The 21,878-nt window shown below is 41.8% G+C and overlaps 1 protein-coding gene across 4 annotated transcripts in view; it reads left to right on the forward strand.

Moving 5' to 3' along the window:
• TRPM6 (transient receptor potential cation channel subfamily M member 6) overlaps window positions 1–19,370 on the forward strand; it is a 173,801-nt gene extending 154,431 nt beyond the window's left edge. For all 4 annotated transcript variants that reach the window (XM_040449336.1, XM_040449334.1, XM_040449337.1 and 1 more), the window contains 6 exons: window positions 1,102–1,388; window positions 1,680–1,762; window positions 2,525–2,730; window positions 9,782–9,833; window positions 14,267–14,373; window positions 17,221–19,370. In XM_040449336.1, the coding sequence (XP_040305270.1) occupies window positions 1,102–1,388; window positions 1,680–1,762; window positions 2,525–2,730; window positions 9,782–9,833; window positions 14,267–14,373; window positions 17,221–17,354 (869 nt within the window). In that variant the 3' untranslated portion in view covers window positions 17,355–19,370. The remainder of the gene's footprint in view (window positions 1–1,101; window positions 1,389–1,679; window positions 1,763–2,524; window positions 2,731–9,781; window positions 9,834–14,266; window positions 14,374–17,220) is intronic.
• Window positions 19,371–21,878: the final 2,508 nt, after the last annotated feature.

A 21,878-nucleotide genomic window follows, 5' to 3' on the forward strand; every position in this document is an offset into this window, starting at 1 on the left:
TTAAAGCAGAGGTATAAGGAGAAAATCAAACACAGGTTGGGCAGAAACTGTGTCTAGAATATGTTCCTTCTGTTATGAAGCATTAAACACTGTATTAGGTGGAGTCTAGGATTCCTAATACAGGAACACTGTATTAGGTTCCATTAAAAGTGGAAGTTATCTAGCAGTTATAAAGAGCATTTTGTGTCTAAAATCTATTAAGTGGGTTGAGTTGGTATCTGAGGTTCTAGTTCACGTTAGTGAAGTTAACATATTTAATCTTTACAGCCACCCAGTGAGGTGAGCATTATTTTCACCATCATTTTACTGCTGAGGAAAGTGAGGCTTTCAGGAACTTGTCTAAGGGCACAAAGGAAGGAGGGGGAGGCTCTGGGATATGACCTTGGTGCTAACTCTAGCTGTGTTTAAACCATGAGTTCTCAGTGGGGGTAACATCACCCCTAAGGGAGCAGAAACTTCTTTTTATGTATAAAGCATGGGTATCTCTATCTCTATATCTGTATATATCTGTATATGTATGTATATATGTATGTATATTTCTATGTATATATTGTATGTACATGCCATTATATATATACGTATATACGTATATATACACACACACACACAAACACACACACACACGTACAGTACATGCATGTATCAGTACATGTACATACACACAGTGTATTTTTAGTATTAAAATGTCATGGAAGGGGGAATTAGGGAAAAAATCTAATAAGGCTTTAAAGGGGATGGTAATGAAAACACAGGATTAAACTATCTCTTTGGAAGTATTTGTATTTAACAAAAGAAGCATAGCTCTGCTACTTTGCTTTTCGTTTTGTCTGGTTGCAGTTTATAATAAGAACAATTTAATTCTTACATATCAGCCAATGCTTTGTCCCTTCCTCCTCCCTCCCTCTCTCTACCCCTGGCCTTTATGAGACAATAATGTGGCCAAAATCCATGCTTCTGTTCTGTACTTGTTCCTGCAGAGGTGAAATTCCCATTCTGTTCTGTTCATTGGGAAACGGAATGAATTCTGAGTTGTTATTTGGGACGCCGTCCCTGTCAGACACGAGCTACCACTGAGCTTCTCACCTGTACTTCTTTTTGTAGCAGGAGAAGAGGTAACTGTCTACAGGCTGGAGGAGAGTTCCCCTTTGAATCTTGGGAAAAGCATGTCTTCTTGGTCCCAGCGAGGGAGAGCCGCAATGATCCAGGTGCTGTCCCGAGAGGAGATGGGCGGCGGGCTCCGCAAAGCCATGAGGGTCGTCAGCACCTGGTCCGAGGATGATGTTCTCCGGCCAGGGCAGGTTTTCATCGTGAAGTCCTTTCTACCTGAGGTTGTGCGGTCATGGCACAGAATCTTCCAGGAGAGTACTGTGCTTCATCTTTGCCTCAGGGTAAGTCCGACACCCAGAGCCCAGCTGGATAGGTCAAAGGGTGGCGTTCTGGCTACAGCCTGATTGGAGACCGTTGTCCTCAACCCAGAGGACAGCCTGGAAGTTCTGTTCCGGAAGTGGTGGCATTTCATTATTTTTGTTTTGTAGAGCTTTTCCTTTTGGAATAGAGTGTGGTTGGAGCTGAATGAGGCCAAAAATCACACTGGGGAGGCCTTGAGTGTTTCTGTGATCATTGATCAGCATGCATATGATAGCAAACTAATATTTTTGTCAATGCTCCCAATTTTGTAGGAAATTCAACAACAAAGAGCTGCTCAAAAGCTTATCTATACTTTCAACCAAGTGAAACCACAAACCATTCCCTACATGCCAAGGTGAGTATAGGGAATAAGGGCGCCCCAGTCCTTCATTTTAAATAGGAACTTCTCTCAATTTCTTCTGAGCCCTGTTAGTCATGAGAAATGCCAGACCCACAGGGTAGTTCTCCACAATCTTCTTTTTGGGTTATTCCTTCTACAGTCCCAGAGACTGGTAAAAAGAAAGTTAGGTGTCCCAGGAATATCTTGGCTTAAACACTGAAGTTATGTGAGTGGAAGACAGAAGTTCAGGCAGAGACCATGACTAACTTCTCAGTTACATGAAACAGGGAGACCCTAGATGTCGTTACTAAGGTCTGGGAATATTATGGAAGAAAAACCTTTCTATTTTAAGCAGTTTCTTCCCCTAATATCTTAGAGAAATTAGGGAACTTTATGAGAATGAAATCTTGTTACTTTTGCTTGAGTGTCTCAAGACGCTTGCGTTAGCGAGACGGATCATAATTCGGTGCTGGGGATTATGGTCAAGTTTTATTATTTCGTTTATAAGGACCTCTATAGAGCATGGCAAAAAAAAAAGTTGAGTCCAGTACTCATAAGGGATTTGGAAGGTTTCCTCAAAGAGAAGAGAGGTCGGTCGGCATGGGAAAATCTCTCAATCTTTGCATTCTGTCCCTGCCACAGAAAGGCAAGGGCATGTTCATTGAGGCTGCCTCGAGCGAGAGTTAGATAATCTTCCCTGCTGCTGACTGTCTGGTAACGTGAGTTTCACCTTTGCTGCCTTGTGGGGACTCACTGGCCTCCTTTTCACCCTCACAGGTTTCTGGAAGTTTTCTTAATCTACTGCCATTCAGCTAACCAGTGGTTGACCATTGAGAAGTATATGACGGGAGAGTTCCGGAAGTACAACAATAACAATGGTGATGAAATTGCCCCCAGCAACACCTTGGAGGAGCTGTTGTTGGCTTTCTCTCACTGGACCTATGAGTATACCCGGGGAGAGCTGCTGGTTTTAGATCTGCAAGGTGATTGATCGCCGAGGACTTGATAAAACAAGCATGAGGCACAGTTCAGGAACCATTGACCAGGGAGCCTTTCTGCATCTCGTTGTCAGCTACATTTGACCCTGGCTCTTTCTTTGCTCAAAGCCACAGTTAAGGTCTTTCAGTGGAGACATTCCCTGATAGTGTATGCTTTCTTCCCCTTGATTTGAACAGTGAAAGATGATATCAATTTTCTGAGTGTATTTATTATTTGTGAAACTGTGCAAAGGGTGAGAAAGCAGGCAGGTGTCCCAAGAAATCTTGCAAGAACCGGGATGGACAATGTATTGAGTTGCCCTACCTGGCTTTGAAGGGAGGTAGGACCATTTATTTCAGAGACTTTGGACAGTGGTGATCATGAGCCCCTACTATGTTGCTTCCCATTTAGCTCCAGAGAAAAATATAGGCTGATGATTAGCTGCCTAAAATTTAAGTACGTCTGAAACTTTGATCTCAACGGGGAATGAATTTTGTACCAAATTTTCTAGTTTTATGGCTTTATGGCTGGGACGTAACATTCATAACAGCACTTAGACATGTGTTTGTACACACAGGAAAGTAATTTCTGGGGGCATTTTTCATGATTTTGAGCTCAGTGCTTTAGTAGTTTATAGTTTCCCTTGCTCTCTTTGCTGTGTACCTTGATATGACAGTTCATGAAAGTACAAACTCAGTCTGAGAGAGGCGACACAGTGCACTCATATTTAATGGAAGCCTCTGATCAGCGAGTCTCTCCACTGTCAGCCTCCCGTGTGACTTAAAATCCTGCAGCACAAAACTGAGTATTTCCAGCAGGCTTTCCTTGCAGACACAGAACAAAATATGTATTAAGGTCAAAGTTTAGTCCTTGGGCTCACTCACTGGGGCTTTGGTTTTAAATAGGGGATTTAGTCCAGGAAATTTCATAGAAGTTATCTGACTTAATCCTAGAAGCAGCACTTCAAGGTAGATATTATGGGGAATTTAGGCCCAGGAGGTTTATAAATGTTAAATTTTTACTTATTTATTTTGAGAGAGTTAGAGACAGCATGAGTGGGGAAGGGCACAGAGAGGGAGAGAGAATCCCAAGCAGGCTCTGTGCTGCCATCGCAGAGCCTGACGTGGGGCTTGAACTCACGAACCATGAGATCATGACCTGATAGGCCCAAAAAGTTTAAATAACTTGCGCAAAGTTGCACAGCTCCTAAAGAGGGAGCCAGGATGCAGACTGAAGCTGTTTTGACCATCTATGTTCTTTTCTTCTCATGGTACTGTCTTTTGTTTCTTTACGAGTTTCAGAGGACATAACCATGTTATGGTTCATTTAAACAGATTGGGCTTATCCCTTGTGCTCTCTGACTTCCCCACCTCTCCAATCCTGGGATTCTGCACCGGAAGCCAGGCTTGGAGGCTGGGCACAGTCAAGATAAATAATCCTGAGGCATCGTGAGCAACATCCAATACATTTTGACTGAAATTTGTACCATGTGCTCAAGGATGTGTATAGACTTTTTAAAGTACACATAAGTCCTGCTGTCTTTTCAGATCTGTACTGTTTGCAGAGTTGAGTTATATTTCTAACCCTCAAACACAATATTTTAGGAAGCAATATAAACAAAAGTTAAAACAGTCAACATGATTCAGCTTTTAAACCAGCAAGTACGTGATCCATGTAAACTCAGCATGCTGGTGCCCAAGGCATCTGCTTTTGTAGCTCATGTTGAAGAGAGGTTGATTGTTTTCATCTGTATTTGAGTGTCTCTGCTTTGAGTTTTGGGTGGAGTTGTTTAAAAAGAAAAAACAAAAACAAACAAACAACAAAAAAAAAAAACAACCAAAGAAAAACTTTAAGGAATTAATGATGACTCTTTAGTGTGTTTTGTATTCCACTTGAATAGGTTTTTCTTTAATGATGTTTATGTTTGGGGATTTTTATGTCTCCAAGTAATCCAAAGTGACATTAAACAGAACAAATGCTGCGTTGATAGTCTTGGGGGGGAAATGGAATTAACTTTATTCTTTTACTGGGCAATTATGTGAATTGCAGAACTAGGCCACTCCAAATAAACGATGTCAAAACACTGACCTTCAAAGAAGAGGAGAGTGGACATCATAGAACAAGCATGAAGAAATTGAGATACTTATTGGAGAGTTTTGGTCAGTTGGGGAGGCCTGAATTTATGGAAGAATATGAGTCCTATAATAGTCACTATAAGCAGTTACATTACTACTACCAGCAGCTGACATCTACTAAGTATTTATTTTCCGTCAGGCACTTGGGTAAAGACTTCATGCATTATGATATTTAATCCACACCAAGTTGGAAAGGAGAAATGGGGAGAATATATGTATTCTTAGAATACCTTAATGGTTTTTGGTTCAGTTTCATATTTGATTGGTTAGTATTGTAGTCTTTGGAGAGATGATGGTACCTTGTTCACATGGGTTCGGAGTGGGTAGAGATTGAGAGACCTACTCGCAGCAGTTTGGAGAAAGAGCCCTAGGTCGACAGTGTTAGGGTCTGACTCCTGGCTTCACCATGAATTAGCTGTGTGACCAGGGGGCAGCCACCTTGAGTCCCACTTTCCTCATTTGCAATGGGAGAGATAATATTATGCACTTAACTCATTGTTAACCCCTTATGTTAAGGAGCTGAAATGAGGCAAGTTCTTGACACACAGTGAGTCCTCAGTAATGTCATTTATTGTTGTTAGTAGTAATCTCTGTGTGACTCTTTATATTTATGTATTTGTTTATTTATTTCTTACCTATGTTTTGTTTTGTTTTGTTTTGTTTGATAGAGAGTGTATGCATGAGTGTGTGTGCAGAGACAGAGAATCCCAAGCAGGCTCTGTGCTGTTAGCATGGAGCCCAATGACTCACCAGCCGTGAGATCATGACCTGAGCTGAAAATCAAGATTCGGACGCTTAACCGACTGAGCTACCCAGGCACTCCAAATCTCTGTTTGGCTTTTTAAAATGGAAGCGAATCAGGGCGTCCGGATGGCTCAGTTGGTTAAGTGTCTGATTTCGGCTCAGGTCATGATCTCATGATTGGTGGGCTCGAGCTGACAGCTCAGAGCCTGGAGTCTGCTTCGGGTTCTGTGTCTCCCTCTCTCTCTGCCCCTTCCCCACTCATGCTCTGTTTCTCTCTGTTTCAAAAATAAATAAACATAAAAACATTTTTTTAAATGGAAGTGAATTGTCATCAGCTTGCTGTGGCTCCCTATTGCTTTGGGAGAAAGAAGGAATGAGGAACACTCTGGCAGTTTTTCTTTTTCTCTTCTCTTTTCTACTTTCTTCCAAAGGAGTGCCAATCACTAACCCAGGAGTTGCCACACTGGGCTTGGATGCCGAACTCTAAGGAAAGGCTTGACCAATTTCTTTTTCTTCCTTTCTTTCTCTCTTTCTCTCTTTCTTTTTTTCTTTCTTTCTTTCCTTCTTTCTAATATTTGTTTATTTTTGGGAGAGTGCAAGCAGAGGAGGGAAAGAGAGAGGGAGACAGAGGATCTGAAGCTGGCTCTGTGCTGATAGGTTTGATAGCAGTGAGCCCAATGTGGAGCTCAAACTCATGAACCGTGAGATCATGTCCTGAGCCAAAGTCAGACGGCCAGCCGACTGAGCCACCCAGGTGGCCCAAGGCTTGACCAATTTCTGATCACTTGCAATTATACTGTAGTTTTCCAGTTTCTTTCCATTTAAAAATCCTACATATGAAGGCCTGCCTCATCATCATTAGATGTGAAATCCAACATTTAATCCCCAGCAATAGCAATGAAAAACAATGATACTTCAAATTACAGTGGTCTAGAGCATTCTTTTTTTATTTTTTATTTTTTTTATTTTTAAAATTTTTTAACGTTTATTTATTTTTGAGACAGAGACAGAGCATGAACGGGGGAGCGTCAGAGAGAGGGAGACACAGAATCCGAAAGAGGCTCCAGGCTCTGAGCTGTCAGCACAGAGCCCGACGCGGGGCTCGAACTCACGGACCGTGAGATCATGACCTGAGCCGAAGTCGGCTGCCTAACCGACTGAGCCACCCAGGCGCCCCGAGCATTCTTTTTTTTAAAACTCATTATATTTTTCAAAGAACTTTGGAAGTATAGGTTTTTATATTCAGCAAAGCACTTTGCAAAGTAAGCATTTACATTAACACTGTCAATGAATCCTGCTGTTATAAAGAAGGTAACTTATTTCCAAGATGTAGAAGCTCAGCAATGTATCCCAACGTGGTTGGGATCAGAATGTATGTGTCTGGGTTTCTCACAAGGCCATGCTGCGTACTACGTGCACATGGGCATTTACCCTATTAAAGTTCGGTAAACACGTGCGATTGGGATTTTTGGACGTTGAAATGGCTAGTTTTCTTCCATATTTTCTCACTCACTAGAACGTCCCTTCTGCCATTGGAAGGCCCCAAAGTATGTATTTAGTAGTTACACTTTGAATCATCAGACTGGATTTAGGGATATAAAGGTTTGTGGAAATTCCACTCTCCTTCTCCTTGTGGAATTTATTCATTAGGTAAATGAGATCATCAGAACATGATTTTACCAGTGGTAAGAAAATACAGTTTTACTTCACAAGAGGTCTTGATAGAAAAAAGATAATAAAAATAGCAGTTGGCATGTTTTAGCTTTCTCTGGGTCACTTTGCTAAGCAGCTTGTATACAATAGTTTACTGAATCCTCAGTAAGTGTGTAAGATGAGGCCCATTATTCTGCACACTTTCAGATGAGAACATTGAGATTCAGAGAGATTAGAGAAGGTGTTCAGGTCACATAACTAGAAGACGACAGAGCCCATGAGTGGGACCCAATCCCTTTGACTCCTGCCTATCTAACACGCAATAAGGTTTAAAGTAAACTAGAGCCGATGTGATTTTGATAAGACGTTTTCTCCCCTATAAACCTCCTTTTCTCCCATCTATATGACCTCTTTAAGTACTCTGCATATTCGCAGCTTAAATTTACAGTTTCCTCAGCCATCAGCCTAAAGCTTTTGTCATTGCTAGAAAGGTTCAGGCTTAAAGTTAGGTCTGAGCTTAAACATGAAAAGGATCCGTAGCCTTTAGTCTCTGTTGATGGTATTCGCACTTTCTGTCTGTTGTTCTGTTGATGTACTACATCATTAGAAAAGCAGGGCCTCTCTAGGCTGTTCGTTCTTGTATCTATAATAAGAAAAGGTATAAAGAGCTTCCTATGACTTTTTCTTTAAAAAGAACAAAGACCGAGCACATCACATTTTACACACTTCCCCTTGAGCCTGAGTTTCAGCCTTACTGTTACTTTCCCTGTACAAAACCAGTGTACAAAGAGATTCTAAGCCAGAGGCTCTTAAAGAAAATTCAGAGGGTCTGTGAACTTTGATGAGACAACAAATTACACTATTATTTTCACTAACCTACAACTGAAATTCATCATTTCCTTTGATTATAATGGAGACCACAAACCACAGTGGTATTAGGAGTACCCATGACTGTTTGCAATCGCAATTACCGATATTAACATAGCACTTTATGATGTTGGCAGATATCTCAAAACACTGTTCTACTATGTATTACTTGATGTTACGGTAGTTATAGACTTGCACTAGATTCTGTTATTTAATGTGTTAATAAAGAAGCACATGTATTGCAGCATAATTTAAACAGATATTTCGATGACTGTATTTCAGTATCATTGGTTTCCTCTGTAATCTTATGTATTTAAATTATGCATTTTAAAACGTTATTCTGAGAAGGGAATCCGTTTTGTTTCCCCAGTCTGGCAAAGAGGGTCCTGACACAAAAATGCTTGGAAACTCCAAAAACAGGTTATTTTCCTAAGGAAGTCAGTTTCTTGGAGGAAAGACCTATAAACTATAAGGGTTACATTTTCTTGTGAAAGATTTAACATATGGTAAAACATACCCAGCATGGCAAATATTACTACCATCAGAAACATCTCCCTCACCCTTTAAAAATTTTTTTTAATGTTTATTATTTTCAGAGAGAGAGAGAGAGACACAGAGTGTGAGCGGGGGGAGGGGTAGAGAGAGAGGGAGGCACAGAATCTGAAGCAGGTTCCAGGCTCCAGGCTGTCAGCAGAGCCCGACATGGGGCTTGAACCCATGAACCACGGGATCACGACCTGAGCTGAAGTTGGACACTTAACCATCTGAGCCACCCAGGCGCCCCCTCACCCATTTTGTAACAGAGTCACTCTGAGTGTCAGTTGCCGTTTTGATCAGTGTTAGCACGAAATTACACTTAGGCTATCTTTTATGCTTTGGTGTCAGTTTTTTAAAAAGTAAATTTTACTGAAGAAAACCATTTCAGAAAAGTGCACACGACATAAGCATATCTTTCAAGGAATTTTCACAACCGAGACATATGTGTAACCAACATCCAGATCAAGAATTTGGGAGCATGTATATTCTACTGGATATAAATGCTGCGTATATAGCATTTAACGGGTGCCTTTGATGGAGCAGTGGTTGTATCTGCAGAACCACACAGCACCTGGTGCCCTGCCGAGCACTGACGGACTCCACCTACAGAGACCGTGGCCTCATGTGAGGGACACAGGCTTTAGCTCAATTCGAATCCTGTCATCATCACTCGTGAACTGTGCAGACTCTGACAAATTGCTTCATCGTCTCGAACATCAATCTACTTATTGGCAAAATGAGGCTGTGAGGATGCTCATGCTTTCCCTTTATGGTAGCTGAGAATTAGAGAAAATATCATTAGAATGTCTAGTATAGACAAATGGTAAATGAATGATGGATACCACCATCAGTAACTGTGAACACACCGCTAAGACATTCATTTGTGGCCTCAAAGTTTATAATAGCATAACAGAGGGCGTTGCGGGAGACAGTGAATTTACTAAAATTTTCAAGCCCACCTGGACAGTTTTTACGGTACATTTAATTCACATAATGTTGAACTTACTACAGGGTGAATGCAAGTTTAAAGAAAGAAATTAAGATTCTGGTTATTGTTTTCTTGAGTTTCTGAGGAAGTGAAATCCCCATTTGCTAAATGCATTTTCTTTTTTCTTTGGAGGTGTTGGGGAAAATTTGACTGATCCATCTGTTATAAAACCTGAAGACAAACAGTAAGTTAATTTATGATGTTCTCATTTTGAAAATCGCACTTAACACATTGTACATGGTTTTATCAAAATAATTTTTAAACATTTATATATCTTGCCTAGCTCCTAGAAAGATTTTGAGGCAGCTTATGTTTTCATAGAAGCTGGATATCTGTATTGGATATATATCTATCTATATCTACCTCTGTCTAATACCATAAGATTTTTTTTTTTTAATGCAGAACTTAGGAAATGGGAACAAAAAGAACATATGGAAATAAGATGAAATTTGGAGTTAATACACATAAATGGAAAATATAAAGACCAATGCCGTAACCAATGCAAATTTAACTCTGAGTTTTCTGGTGGCCCAAACAAAAGAGAAATATGGGTAGGTTCAGCTTCTATAGGCTTTGACACGAAAACAGTTAGTGTCATAGGAGAAGCAAAGATTTCGTTGTTGTCTTCTCATTGGACTCACTGCATGTCACGTCTTCGATCACATGCCTATAAATTGAAAGGCATCGAGTGTGCTATTCAGTCACAGCAAATCTACAAGAGGCCAAGAAAACAAGGCTTAAATATGAAGCATCAGACTGACTAAATTCAGGGATGCAGTTTAAATTCCACAGAAGAATGAGTCATGTGCCTGTCCTTTGAATTCCCATGGGCATTTGGTCCCAGAAGTAGGCTTTGGGGAAAGTTTGGCAGCGGAGGGTCTGAGGTTTTATTCTTCTGTTAAAGGTGATCAAAGGGACTTTGATCAAAATGGTTAAGGACTGATCAAAATGGCCGACAACAGTGCTTCCCAAACATGAGCTTCCCTCACAATCAATCACCAGGAGAGCTGGTTGTGATTCAGTGGGTTTGGGGTGAGGTCAAATAAGGTAACAAGTTTCCAGACGATTCTGATGCTGCTGGCCTGGAGACGACACTTTGAGAACTGCTAGCATATGGTAGCTTGACCTCTCAGTTGTCCTAAATGTCTGTACTTGGCCCCTGGGTTGAAGAAAATAGGTATGAAATGATCTATGTGGTCAGTCTTCATACAATAACACCTGAAATTTTTACCTCTCTCCCATAACACTCATATTGTAAACATTTGTTGCTTTAATGTGCTATTTTTTCCCCCTCAACTATTTACTCTAAATATATTCTCATGTGTAGGGCATCTATGCCAAGAGGTTCATCTAAAAGTGTTTTAGCTATTTCTTTGGACTAGGTGAGTTAGAGAAGATAAAGGTCATCCATAATGCTCCTATGCATACAGTTTCTATGATATTTGAGCATAGAATGCATATTGTAACCTTTAGGGTACAGATAAAGGCTTTATTATTTTTTATTTTAGCAGATATTATTTTAGGATATTATTTCTTCCATAGCACCATGTGCCCAAGGGTTTAGAGTACGGACCTTGTACTATACATAGTACTTCCTTGATAAGTTTGCAGTGAAAAACTTTTTGCATAAAGAATGAACCAAGTTTATGTATACTTCATCATCTATTACATTTTTGACCTTGATATGTATGTCATTTAAAGTGACCTGAATATTTCCAACTTCTAGAATTTAAGAAGCTTATATTATCCCACTTGACAGTTGAGTATTTAATTGCATTCTGTAGGCCAGGGTGTCTCGGTTTCTATTAAGGTCACTTAGGAAACTAAAAAAAAAAAAAAAAAAATGTTTCTCAGAATGAGTATCAAATCAAAATTTATGGGGATGGAGTCCTGATGTTTGTATTTTTTGAGAAGTCACCTATGTGATTCTGCTGGGCAACCAGGGGTAGGGACCTCTTGTCTTATGGCAGACTCTATTGTTTATGACTTGAAGGTAGGAACTTTGGAAACTGATCGGATGGTGTCACTGTAGCCTGCCTGGTTTGGTGGGGTTACCTCATTTTGGGTGCAGTGGGTTTTCCTGGTGAAGGTAACTATTTTCTCACAGTGGTGGCAAGTCGCGTGTAATTGGTTCAACGAGGCACACGTTTTTGAGCGCCTTGTGTGACCAACCTGCCACAGCCCAGTGACAGCAGCACCTGGGAGGTGGTCAGACATGCAAACCCTCACGACCCTCCCTAGAGCTACCAAATCAGAGTCTGAACTTTGACAAGATCTGCAGGCGATTTGGTGGAACTGGAAGTTTGAGAAGTGCCTGTTGAAGCAAGTGCCTTCACGTGACGCTTGCTTTGCCCTACACAACAACCTTGGAAGTAGGCGTCCTCCTTCCCATTCCCAAATGAGAAAGCTAAAGCCTGGTGAAGACGCTTAACTTGCCTACGAGGATGAGGGGCCAATGAAAGGGAAAAACCCTCTACCAAAGGAGAAGATTTTTTGTGGTACGGCTTCTACTCTATAGTGCCTCTTGTCTCTGCTTTCTCGCCAGACTTGCGCATGTGAGAGCACAGTCAGGGGGCTTCTCCCCCGAAGCCTGTCTGGCCACTTGGTGTGCTTCCTGGGGGTCACCAAGCCTCACTGGAGGCTGCCTCAGTCATTGGCAGTTAGGGATTGTTTTCTACTCACTGCCTTGATGGCTTGGGGCATTTGACAAGTCCGAAATGACGACGGTGGTCATTAGATGTTCTTTACTAAATCTGTGTGTACATGGTGCTAATTGGCATTCTCTCACTTGTGGAACCAAACTACCACTTGCTTTTGCTGGGCTGTGAAAGATCTGGAAAACAGTTTGTTGTTGTTGTTGCTGCTGTTTTTAAACTTTGCCAAGACCTCAAGGCTGTCGGCATGCGGTAGGATTGTACATGCAACAGATGCATGTGAATGTTTCTACGACCCCCTTCCCCTCTCCTCTGTACAGGGAGTGGCCAGACCCCTCATACAGGCATTTTAGAGTAACTTTGATTCTTTTGCGTTAACTTTCACAAAGCTCATGGAGGGAAATTGTTTAGCTTAAAGCTTTTATCTGAGAATCAATGTTACATCCCTAAGTGGGCAGGGGTGCGTTCTGCTTTACTGGGAGGAAAGGAATGGCAGTAAGGAATCCAAGAATGAAGTATTCCCAACAGGGTCCCGCTTGACAGAATATACGAGGAATGACTGAAATAACACTTTCATTTTTCACTCTATTGGCATCGTAAGAGATTTGGTACAAAATATCGAGCGATTCTACTTTTTCTTTTTTCTTTCTCCCACATTTGATTTCACCAGATGTACTGAAAAAGAGGAATAGTTAACTAGAGGTAGCTTACGCAGCCGGGTAAATACCACCAGAGCCGCACTTTGTGAGGGCAATCGAGTGACCAGGAAAGTTAATCCTGGGTGTCTGTTCACGTTGTCTTCCCAAGAGATTTCCTCCACCTCCCAGCCTCAGAGCAACGAGGCAATCTGAGATCAAACTGACATCAGCCCTCATTCTGAGCTTGGCACATCTTCAGAGCAGCTACTGTTGTTCTGCCAAAAGGAAGTGGAAATTGAGATAAATGTTTCAATACTCAGATGGAAAAAAAAGTTTTTTTACACCACGTCCCTTTTTGAAAAACCACATTCCTTAGAAGCGGAGTTTATTGTTTCCTTTTGTGATAGTTTGCTTTTCTTTTTTCCTTAAGACGTGGCATTTAAGAGTGGTAATTGAGTTCAGATTTTAAAATGTGCCGTTTCCACTCTGCATGTCATTAAAGTGTTAGCTTCCCTAAAGTTGCTTTGGATGTGCTCCTGGTGTACTCTGTTTCACGGTGTGCAGAGCATCCGCCTAAAGAAATCGTTGTCTGTGACCTTATCATGGACAAACTTTGAGGCTGGAATCTGCCAGGGATCTGCTTTATGGAGTATTCAGAAGGTGCCTCATCTACGCTGGTTCTGTCTGTAATTTTGTCACCTACAATTAGCGGACGTAGTTCACTTCCACAAAGCCAATGCCTCCCTGTGGTCTTGTCTTTCCACAAAGAGCCCAGCTATAGCAGTTTGCAGGATAAAATCCATCTGTCCGAAGCGCCGTGAGTGCTGGAAGTAGGGTCTTGTCAGGCGTTTATTTTTGAGGATATCAATTATTTTCAGAAAAGCATTTGGGTTTGAAACAATGTTTATGGATCTTTTCAGAAGGTGTGTTCCCATAGTACGTTTATTTTACTTTGTACCTCACCTTTCGAGTATTTGAGTAGAACATTTGGTCACGAATGTCACTCACTCTCACCCCATAGGCATTAAAAAAGGGTCTCACTGTATTTTGTTTTAATGCGGTACATAGAAAATTCACTCTTCTTCTATCAGATTAGCGTTGAAATGAGTTTCACAGTAGGTCTTGGAGTTGGGTACAAAGATTTAAGTGCATTTGAATTTTAAATTTGCAAACCTAACATTGTTGCTTCCCCAAAGTGCTCTATTCTTTGTGGGCTCCTTCAAGTTTACTGGGTTACTACGGGATACTGTTCGGTATCTCAGAGAATCCTAGCTGAGCCCTTTTCCTTCACTGTGATCTCATTGATATTCTGATATTTCCTCTAGATCAAGAGGAATGGTGTTTGGACCAGCCAATTTAGGGGAAGATGCAATTAGAAACTTCATTGCAAAACATCGTTGCAACTCCTGCTGCCGGAAGCTCAAACTCCCGGGTATGCTCCGAACAATTCTATTTCTCTCTTAGTAAATCTCTCCTAGAACAACATCCTTTGTAACCTGGGATGGAGTCGAAAATCTCAATCACATTTTTATCTCATTCACAGTCGAGTCCTGACTTTCTGACTGCAAATCTTTCAAGTCTCTGAAGGGATTAAAAGGACAGGGATTTACTTCAGGTTCTGCCAAAATGTGATAAAACAACATTGGGCCCAATACTTGTCACAGTCTCTCCAGGGGGAAAGGTTTACCAACTTAATTGGGGTAAAATTGAACTGAGGCAGGTCTCCCCCGACCCCTCCCTCTTTGAGTCCTGTGTGGTGTCCACAGGATTTCAATCCTTATTTACCCACTGGACGCTCGGGACCGTGGAGTATCTAGGGAAACAACAGTTGTCAATTAAAATAGTGCTTTTCACTACAAAAACCGGCCACGTTAAACATATATTGCAACGTGTATTTTTAAAAAGTTGATTTGATAATATGGCACACTTTGTCCAAAACTGACATAGTCTCCATAGAAAAATATTCTTTTATTTTTTTTTATTTTTTTTTTTCAACGTTTATTTATTTTTGGGACAGAGAGAGACAGAGCATGAACGGGGGAGGGGCAGAGAGAGAGGGAGACACAGAATCGGAAACAGGCTCCAGGCTCCGAGCCGTCAGCCCAGAGCCTGACGCGGGGCTCGAACTCACGGACCGCGAGATCGTGACCTGGCTGAAGTCGGACGCTTAACCGACTGCGCCACCCAGGCGCCCCTCCATAGAAAAATATTCTTAACAGAAAAGCAAGCAGCAGGAGGTCTGTGTCCTCCAGACTGGCAGTCCTACTCTGTCAAATTCTTTTCTTTGATCTCAGAAGGGATGCTTCATGTCTGTCTCAGCTTGTTCCCTCTTTTCCTTAGGTCATACCAAACTTGTCCTTAGACTGGCATCTCACATATTTTAAGCGGAGTAGTCCTTCCTGCCTTAGAATAAGTGAGCATGCCCTGAATTGGAAATTGGTAAAAGATCATCATCATCCATCGTAGCTTAGGGTGGAGTAGGTGTCAATTTACAACAAAGAAGGGCAACTTGGAATCTCGTTGGAGGTAGAGGTAGGAGGTTGAGAAGCTCGTGTAGGCATGGCATGGCATGGCAGAAGACTGGGATTGGGATCAGGCTTCTAGTTCCAGTGGGAAATAGCCTGGCAGCCAGGGGTGACGGATGGTTGGGTCGGGGGAGAGATCAGACTGGAACAGCAGGGAGGGGGGCTGTCACTCTCATCTTGTAGCTGCTCGGGATTCTGTCTCACAGCCACACGGCAGACTTGAGCAAAGAGATCAGTTCACAGCATGGTGGCCACGCTCCCCAGTGGCCTCCTCTCTCTGGCAGACACGGGGACTGCATCTGATCGGCTAAGAGAACAGGAGACCAGAGACATAACTCACTGCTTCTGTCCTGGAGTCCAGTTGGCTCTTCTGCATAATTAAGGTTGAGATTGTTTTTTTTTTTTAAACCCACCATGGTGTGTTTTGAGTCATTCAGTAATTCTTCCAATTCTAGGCTTAATATTTGTTTTCTTTCAAAACCTTAGTTAACACATTTCAGTGGAAATAAGGAGTACCCTCATGTATTCAGACATTTGGTAATATGAGTATAAAAAAGTCTTAGTTAGGAAAATAGAATTACAGGTGATTTTTCTTTGGCCTTGATTATGATTTACTTTTTTTTTTTTTAAAGGAAAAGTAATTTAAGATAGTATGTAAGAGCATAGAATTCAGAGCCAGATAGGTTGAGCTCATATCCCAGTAATGCTTTTTACTAGCTATGTGACCTTGGGCCTTGATTTTCTCATCCACAAACTGAGTATAATAGCACATAGCTCATAAAATTGATGTGAGGATCGAAGTAATATATGCATATGTTCCATAAGTGCTGGTTATCAATAAACTAAAATATGTATTCATTTTATGTCCAGATAATCCCCACATAACATTAAAAAGGAAAGTAAGGAGTACATATTTAAGGTTAATCTTAATCAATACAGCAGTAAATGCTACATAAACACCAAAAGCCCACCCTCCTCCATAAGCTTCTCCCTAGAGATTACACTCCTATCAGTGCTTTCTTTTGATAATTTCCTTTTCTTTTTTTTTTTTAATGTTTATTTTTGAGACAGAGCACGAGTGGGGGAGGGGCAGAGAGAGAGAGGGAGACCCAGAATCGGAAGCAGGCTCCAGGCTCCTCCGAGCTGTCAGCACACAGCTCAACGCGGGGCTCAAACTCACACACCGTGAGATCGTGACCTGAGCCGAAGTTGGATGCTTTACCGACTGAGCCACCCAGGCGCCCCAATAATTTCTTTTTCAAATGGAAGAAGGAGGCTCTAGGGAGCATAGGATCCAGTAACTGGATGAAGCCTTCCCAGGCAGCATCAAATCTACAGACAGCTTTGTCGTAGAACACTGAGCACTGAAATCTCAAGTCTACCTTTTTGGCTGAGCTCCCTGGTCCTGCACACCATTCAGCAACGAAAATGCCCTGTTTCCAGGTTGGCCTCGTTTAACTCCATCCAGGCCGTGCCTTCTAGGGTGCTGCATATTGAATCCAGCAACCAAATCTTTCTTCACTTGCCCCAGTGAACGCAAACCTAAGACAGCACTGGGGAGTTAGACTGACACGTGGACACGGCGGGAGGGGGGGTGGTTTGGACATGGTGGGGGGTGCGAGTTTCACGTATCTGTGACCTGAGGAGGCAGGGTCCTTTCTGAGCACGTGGCCAGACCTGAAGTTCAATTCATCCGTGTGAACACTACCTTCTCGAGGGTCCCCCTATAACTGTCTTAATTGCTTTCCTTGCAGATTTAAAAAGAAATGACTATTCCCCTGGAAGGCTAAATTCCACTTTGGGACTTGATACCAAAATAGAACCAGCCGAGGGGCCTCCGGCGAGGGAAGGGGGTGGGAATTCTCCAGAAGACCTCACACGACTGTGAAAAAGGGGAAGGAGAGGCAAGAGGACACCAGTACTTGCCCTCCCTTCGGTGGACTCTGTGGGAACAAAGACCGACCGGAGGAACATCCATGACACCGGAGCCTCTGTCAGGACGGCCTTACCCCGCGGCCCTCCTGGAGACGTGCCTTCCGAGCCTCAAGTGTTGTCCTGCCTCAAGACCTCATTGGTGTAGATGGCTGGGCTCCCCTGGATGCTGCCCTGTGTGTGCAGTGCTTTGCACGTGTTCATCCTCCTGTAGTTGGGAAGGAAGACACTCGGACGAGCCCCTGGGGATGCTGGTCCTTCATACCTCATTGCTTTAGCCGGTTGCTTAGAACCCTTGGAGCAGGACGGTGGGCACTGAAGGACCAGGGAGATGAATTTAATTTATTTCCTCGCTGCACTGTGTATGCCGACTCTAGCCCCCACCGCGATTCATTACCTCACCCACACGTTGTGTTTCTGTAGGGACACGCACATTAAAAAGGCATTTGACTTCTCCTCTCTCCTTTCCTGAAGCGTAGGGCTTTGAAGAGCAACCACAAGGAAAACGGTGGAATGGGTGTATTTGCATAGACTGGAGCACACTCCCGCGCAGTCTCACCGGTTAAAAAAGTTAGGATCCTGGTGAAATCTAGATGGGGCTGAGGTTTTGTCAGTGAATCACACGATGCCTGGACACTTCAGTTTCCTCTCAAAGTAAGGAAAAGGGAAATCTGAAACAAATGCTCCTGCATCCTTCTTCATTTTTTTTTTTTTTTTAAAGGGGAACAGGGATATGTAGAAGTAGAAATTGCCAAGAAAAATTTTCCCTTCCCTTAAGCTCAGGAGTACCGTCAGTTAGAGTTGGCTAAGCCAACCTCTAAAACATGACTCCCTTTTCCAAAGCTTCGTATATAATATTACGGGCTAAGTTACTCCGTCAGGTCCTCGGGGGAAAGATGATGTTTCTGACTGAAAACGCACTTCGAAGGTGTTTGCTTCGTCCCAGTGCAGAGTGCTGGTGGCTTATAGAGGGCCACAGTGTACATTTAAAGTATGGCCCGAGAACATGGTATCAGTTTCAGAGGCTCAAAGGAAGGCTGCCAGGACACTGCACTGCACAGAGCCTTTGGGGGATCAGCCATCACGCTGTTGTACTGATCGGGGTCACCCCACCTCAGAACTAGCATGAGCTTTTTACACAAGGAGGGAATGGAGAGTTTGGAAAATGTCAACTCCTCTTTATCTCTAGCCCTTACATTAGCTGGTTTGCTTTTTAACTGACATGCCTGCATTTCTAGGTTATGCTTCAGGGGAAAAGTTTCCCAGGCATTCAGGGCTGGAGAGCTACACATTCAGGTTGCCAAGGGTTGTAGACACAACACACGATTCTTGTGTGGCTTGCAAAGGACTAATTTCTACCCATTTTACTCTGGTCTTGAGAGTGGCGGTGGGCAGGAGATTGGGTGGTTTCTTGATTGTCAATGGGGATAAAATGTTCACGCTTTTTTCAGAGCTTACCTGCTTTACCCTATTCTGAAAATCAGTAAGGGATCTACGAGTACCTCAGTGCTGTGTTCAACTGTGGAAAGAGGCAGGCATTGATTGGTCAAATATTTGTTATCTGGAATGGAACTTGAAAACAAATGCATTTTGATTTCAAATTTCTGTTATGCTCTTCCCTTCCCTCCCCTCCCCTCCTCTCTCATTTTCTTCCCTTCCCTTCCCTTCCCTTCCCTTCCCTTCCCTTCCCTTCCCTTCCTTTTTTTTTTTTTTTTTCAGAAAAATCACCAGAATAATATCTTAAAAAGATGAAATGCTGGGCAAAGATCACTGTAGGACTGCTTGCATGCAAATACCGATGTGACAGTCATGACTTTTGAGCAATTCATGATCACAGAAGGGTGGATATTCATTCATTCATTCGGTCAGTTTTATTCAACAGATATTTACTAAGTGCCTTCTCTGTACTGTGTGAGTGACGAGGATGCAATGAACAGAGCATTTCTTCACCCTTAAAAAGCTTTATGTGTCATGTTTCTTTCTGTTTGTTTGTTTTTTTTTTTCCCCTTTGGAACCAAGTTGGGATTTCTGGTTAATACTAAAAAACAAAAACAAAAACAAAAAGACTTCTGGGGGGAATGTTGGAGGCGGTGATGTGTCCCATGTTTCATCTGACAGTGGGTGTAGGTCTGACTTGTATAAGAGAATTGGGGAAAGCAAGAAGACCTGGCTAGGGCTGGTTTCAGGAACCACTGAGGAAAAATGAACTGCCCAATTCTCACATGAGCACAAAGCCCATGTCACAGATGGGATCTGAATCAGGGGATCGGAGAGGCAGCCAGGTTCCCAGGAATCCTTCCTGCAGGTACCCTATGTACATGTTTTCCTTTCAGCGAGGCTGTGTGTTCCTGGAGTGACTTCTGCCCATGACATCTTAAAGCCTCTGAGTGCTCTGGGGGAATGAGATCAGATATAGTTTTGGGTGTTCCTCACCCTGTTACTATTTTCTGTGGCTGTGCAAAACAAGTTCTAGGTGACTAAGACTTCCTAAACAACCATTCACTGAATGTTTAAAACACAATTGTATTTTCTTGGTGGTGGTTGTGTGTTACTGTTTTAGATGAGATGGATCACTAAGGTTCTAGAAGTCATGACACAGAAGCCCCTGTCATGGTTTGTTGTCTTTCTCCGATGGTCACCAGCATCTAGCACTAAACATGGCACATTATGAGCTTTTGACATTATTTATTGAAAGAAATAATAAAACCTGCAAATGATCATGGATTTCATTCACTAGGTAATAAATCAGATTTGCATTTTTAATCTAGAAGGGAATGATTACCAATTCCTTAAGACCCAACACAATCCTTTTGATCTCTCTCTGTTTTAATTTTCCAGGAAATAGCTTTTAACAACCTACACCTTGTCTATTGAATTTTCCACCAGTTCTTGCCCTTATCACCGTTGTGATACAGAGTGCAGTCCTTCTTACTGGTGACAATTGAAATGAGATGATAAGTTCCCAGAAACTGCCTAGAAATAATCATCACTTTATTACCCTTTGAAAAGAAGATTGATAGAAAAGTCATTTGAAAGATGGTTCATTACCATGCCCTAGTACGATTTCTTTACTCACATCTCTCCAAAGCATGAGAAAGGGAGGATTATTCTCTGAGGTCGGAATTTGAAGTCTGTGTGTTCGCCTCTTTGAAGTCTTGGTATTTAATTTTCTGTAGTCATTTCTTGGGCAATTTTCTAAGAAACTAGTTGAAGCTAATTTATCATAAGTTAAAGTCAAATGACAGAAAAGATTTTTTCCCCCCTTAACAGTCTTTTATTCCACAGAGGTTAGCTTCTGAAGGAAAATGAGGCTTAAATAGCATTTCAAATCTCCAGTCACATGGGTGGGTACATAGAATAGAAGGCGTTCTGGAAACCACACTGTTGTGTTTTTTTTTTTTATTTTTTTTATTTAGCACAGTTAATACTTTGTGACTTTTCTTTCTAGACCATGATGTGCAGATAAAATATATTTTTGTGAAATGCCCTCCTAAAAATAATTAGTAAGTTGCTTAATTTTTCAAAGCGAGATTTTTCAGTCCTCAAGGGGTAACAGCCCTTGGTCTGTATCATTGGCAGACTTTGGTATAACTTTGTATAATTTGTTTAACCTTTCTCTTAACCCCTAACTCTGAAATGGAGATAAGTTACTTACCTTTTTTTTAAAAAAAGGTGAACAATAATGAGAGGGCATTTATCAAGCCCTTTGAGGATCTCATTTAACAGGCTTCTTGTGAGCATGGGATCCAGTTCAATAAATAATAAGGGTTTTTCATTTTTGATATTATGTGATCATTATTTAATGTTTACAGAGGATGCTCAGTGGACCTGTTTCAGTATAAACACAAAAGTGGTCTTTGCTATTTCTCCCTTTCCAAGGGGAAAAAGCCCATTGCTCCTTTATTGTTTTGAAGCTTAATTAAATAGTTCAAAATCAGGAAGTTCACCATTTCACAGTGTCTTCTGTTTATTTTGTTTTCCGATGAATTTAGGTTTATGCAGCTAGTTTCTTTGGCCATCTTCTGCCCAAAGAAAGCCTCCCATAACAAGTAAAGCCCAAACTGGGCACTATCATGGGTGATGTTTTGGGGAATAAAAGGAGAGCAAGTTTAGAATCTTGATGCTTGTAAAGCCTGATGTTTTACAAAAATTTTAAATAATGGTGATTAAATTTTGCCTGTAGGGGGCTGTTTATTAACAAAATTCTGGCCTCTAGCTTGCCAGCATCTTTTAGCAACCGTTGAACAACACGAGTTTGAACCGCGCGCGTCCACTTATATGCGCATTGTTTATAGCACTGTACTGTAGATATATTGCCCTTGATTTTCTTAATAACATATTCTGTTCTCTAGCTTACTTTGCTATGAAAACAGAGTTCATCACACATATAACATACAAAATATATGCTAATCACTGTTTATATTATTGGTAAGACTTCTAGTCAATGGTAGGTTATTGGTAGTTAAGTTTTGGGGAGGCT

This window comes from Herpailurus yagouaroundi, unplaced genomic scaffold (genome assembly GCF_014898765.1).
Source record: "Herpailurus yagouaroundi ecotype Mexico unplaced genomic scaffold, PumYag 199, whole genome shotgun sequence".
Lineage (NCBI taxonomy): Eukaryota > Metazoa > Chordata > Mammalia > Carnivora > Felidae > Herpailurus > Herpailurus yagouaroundi.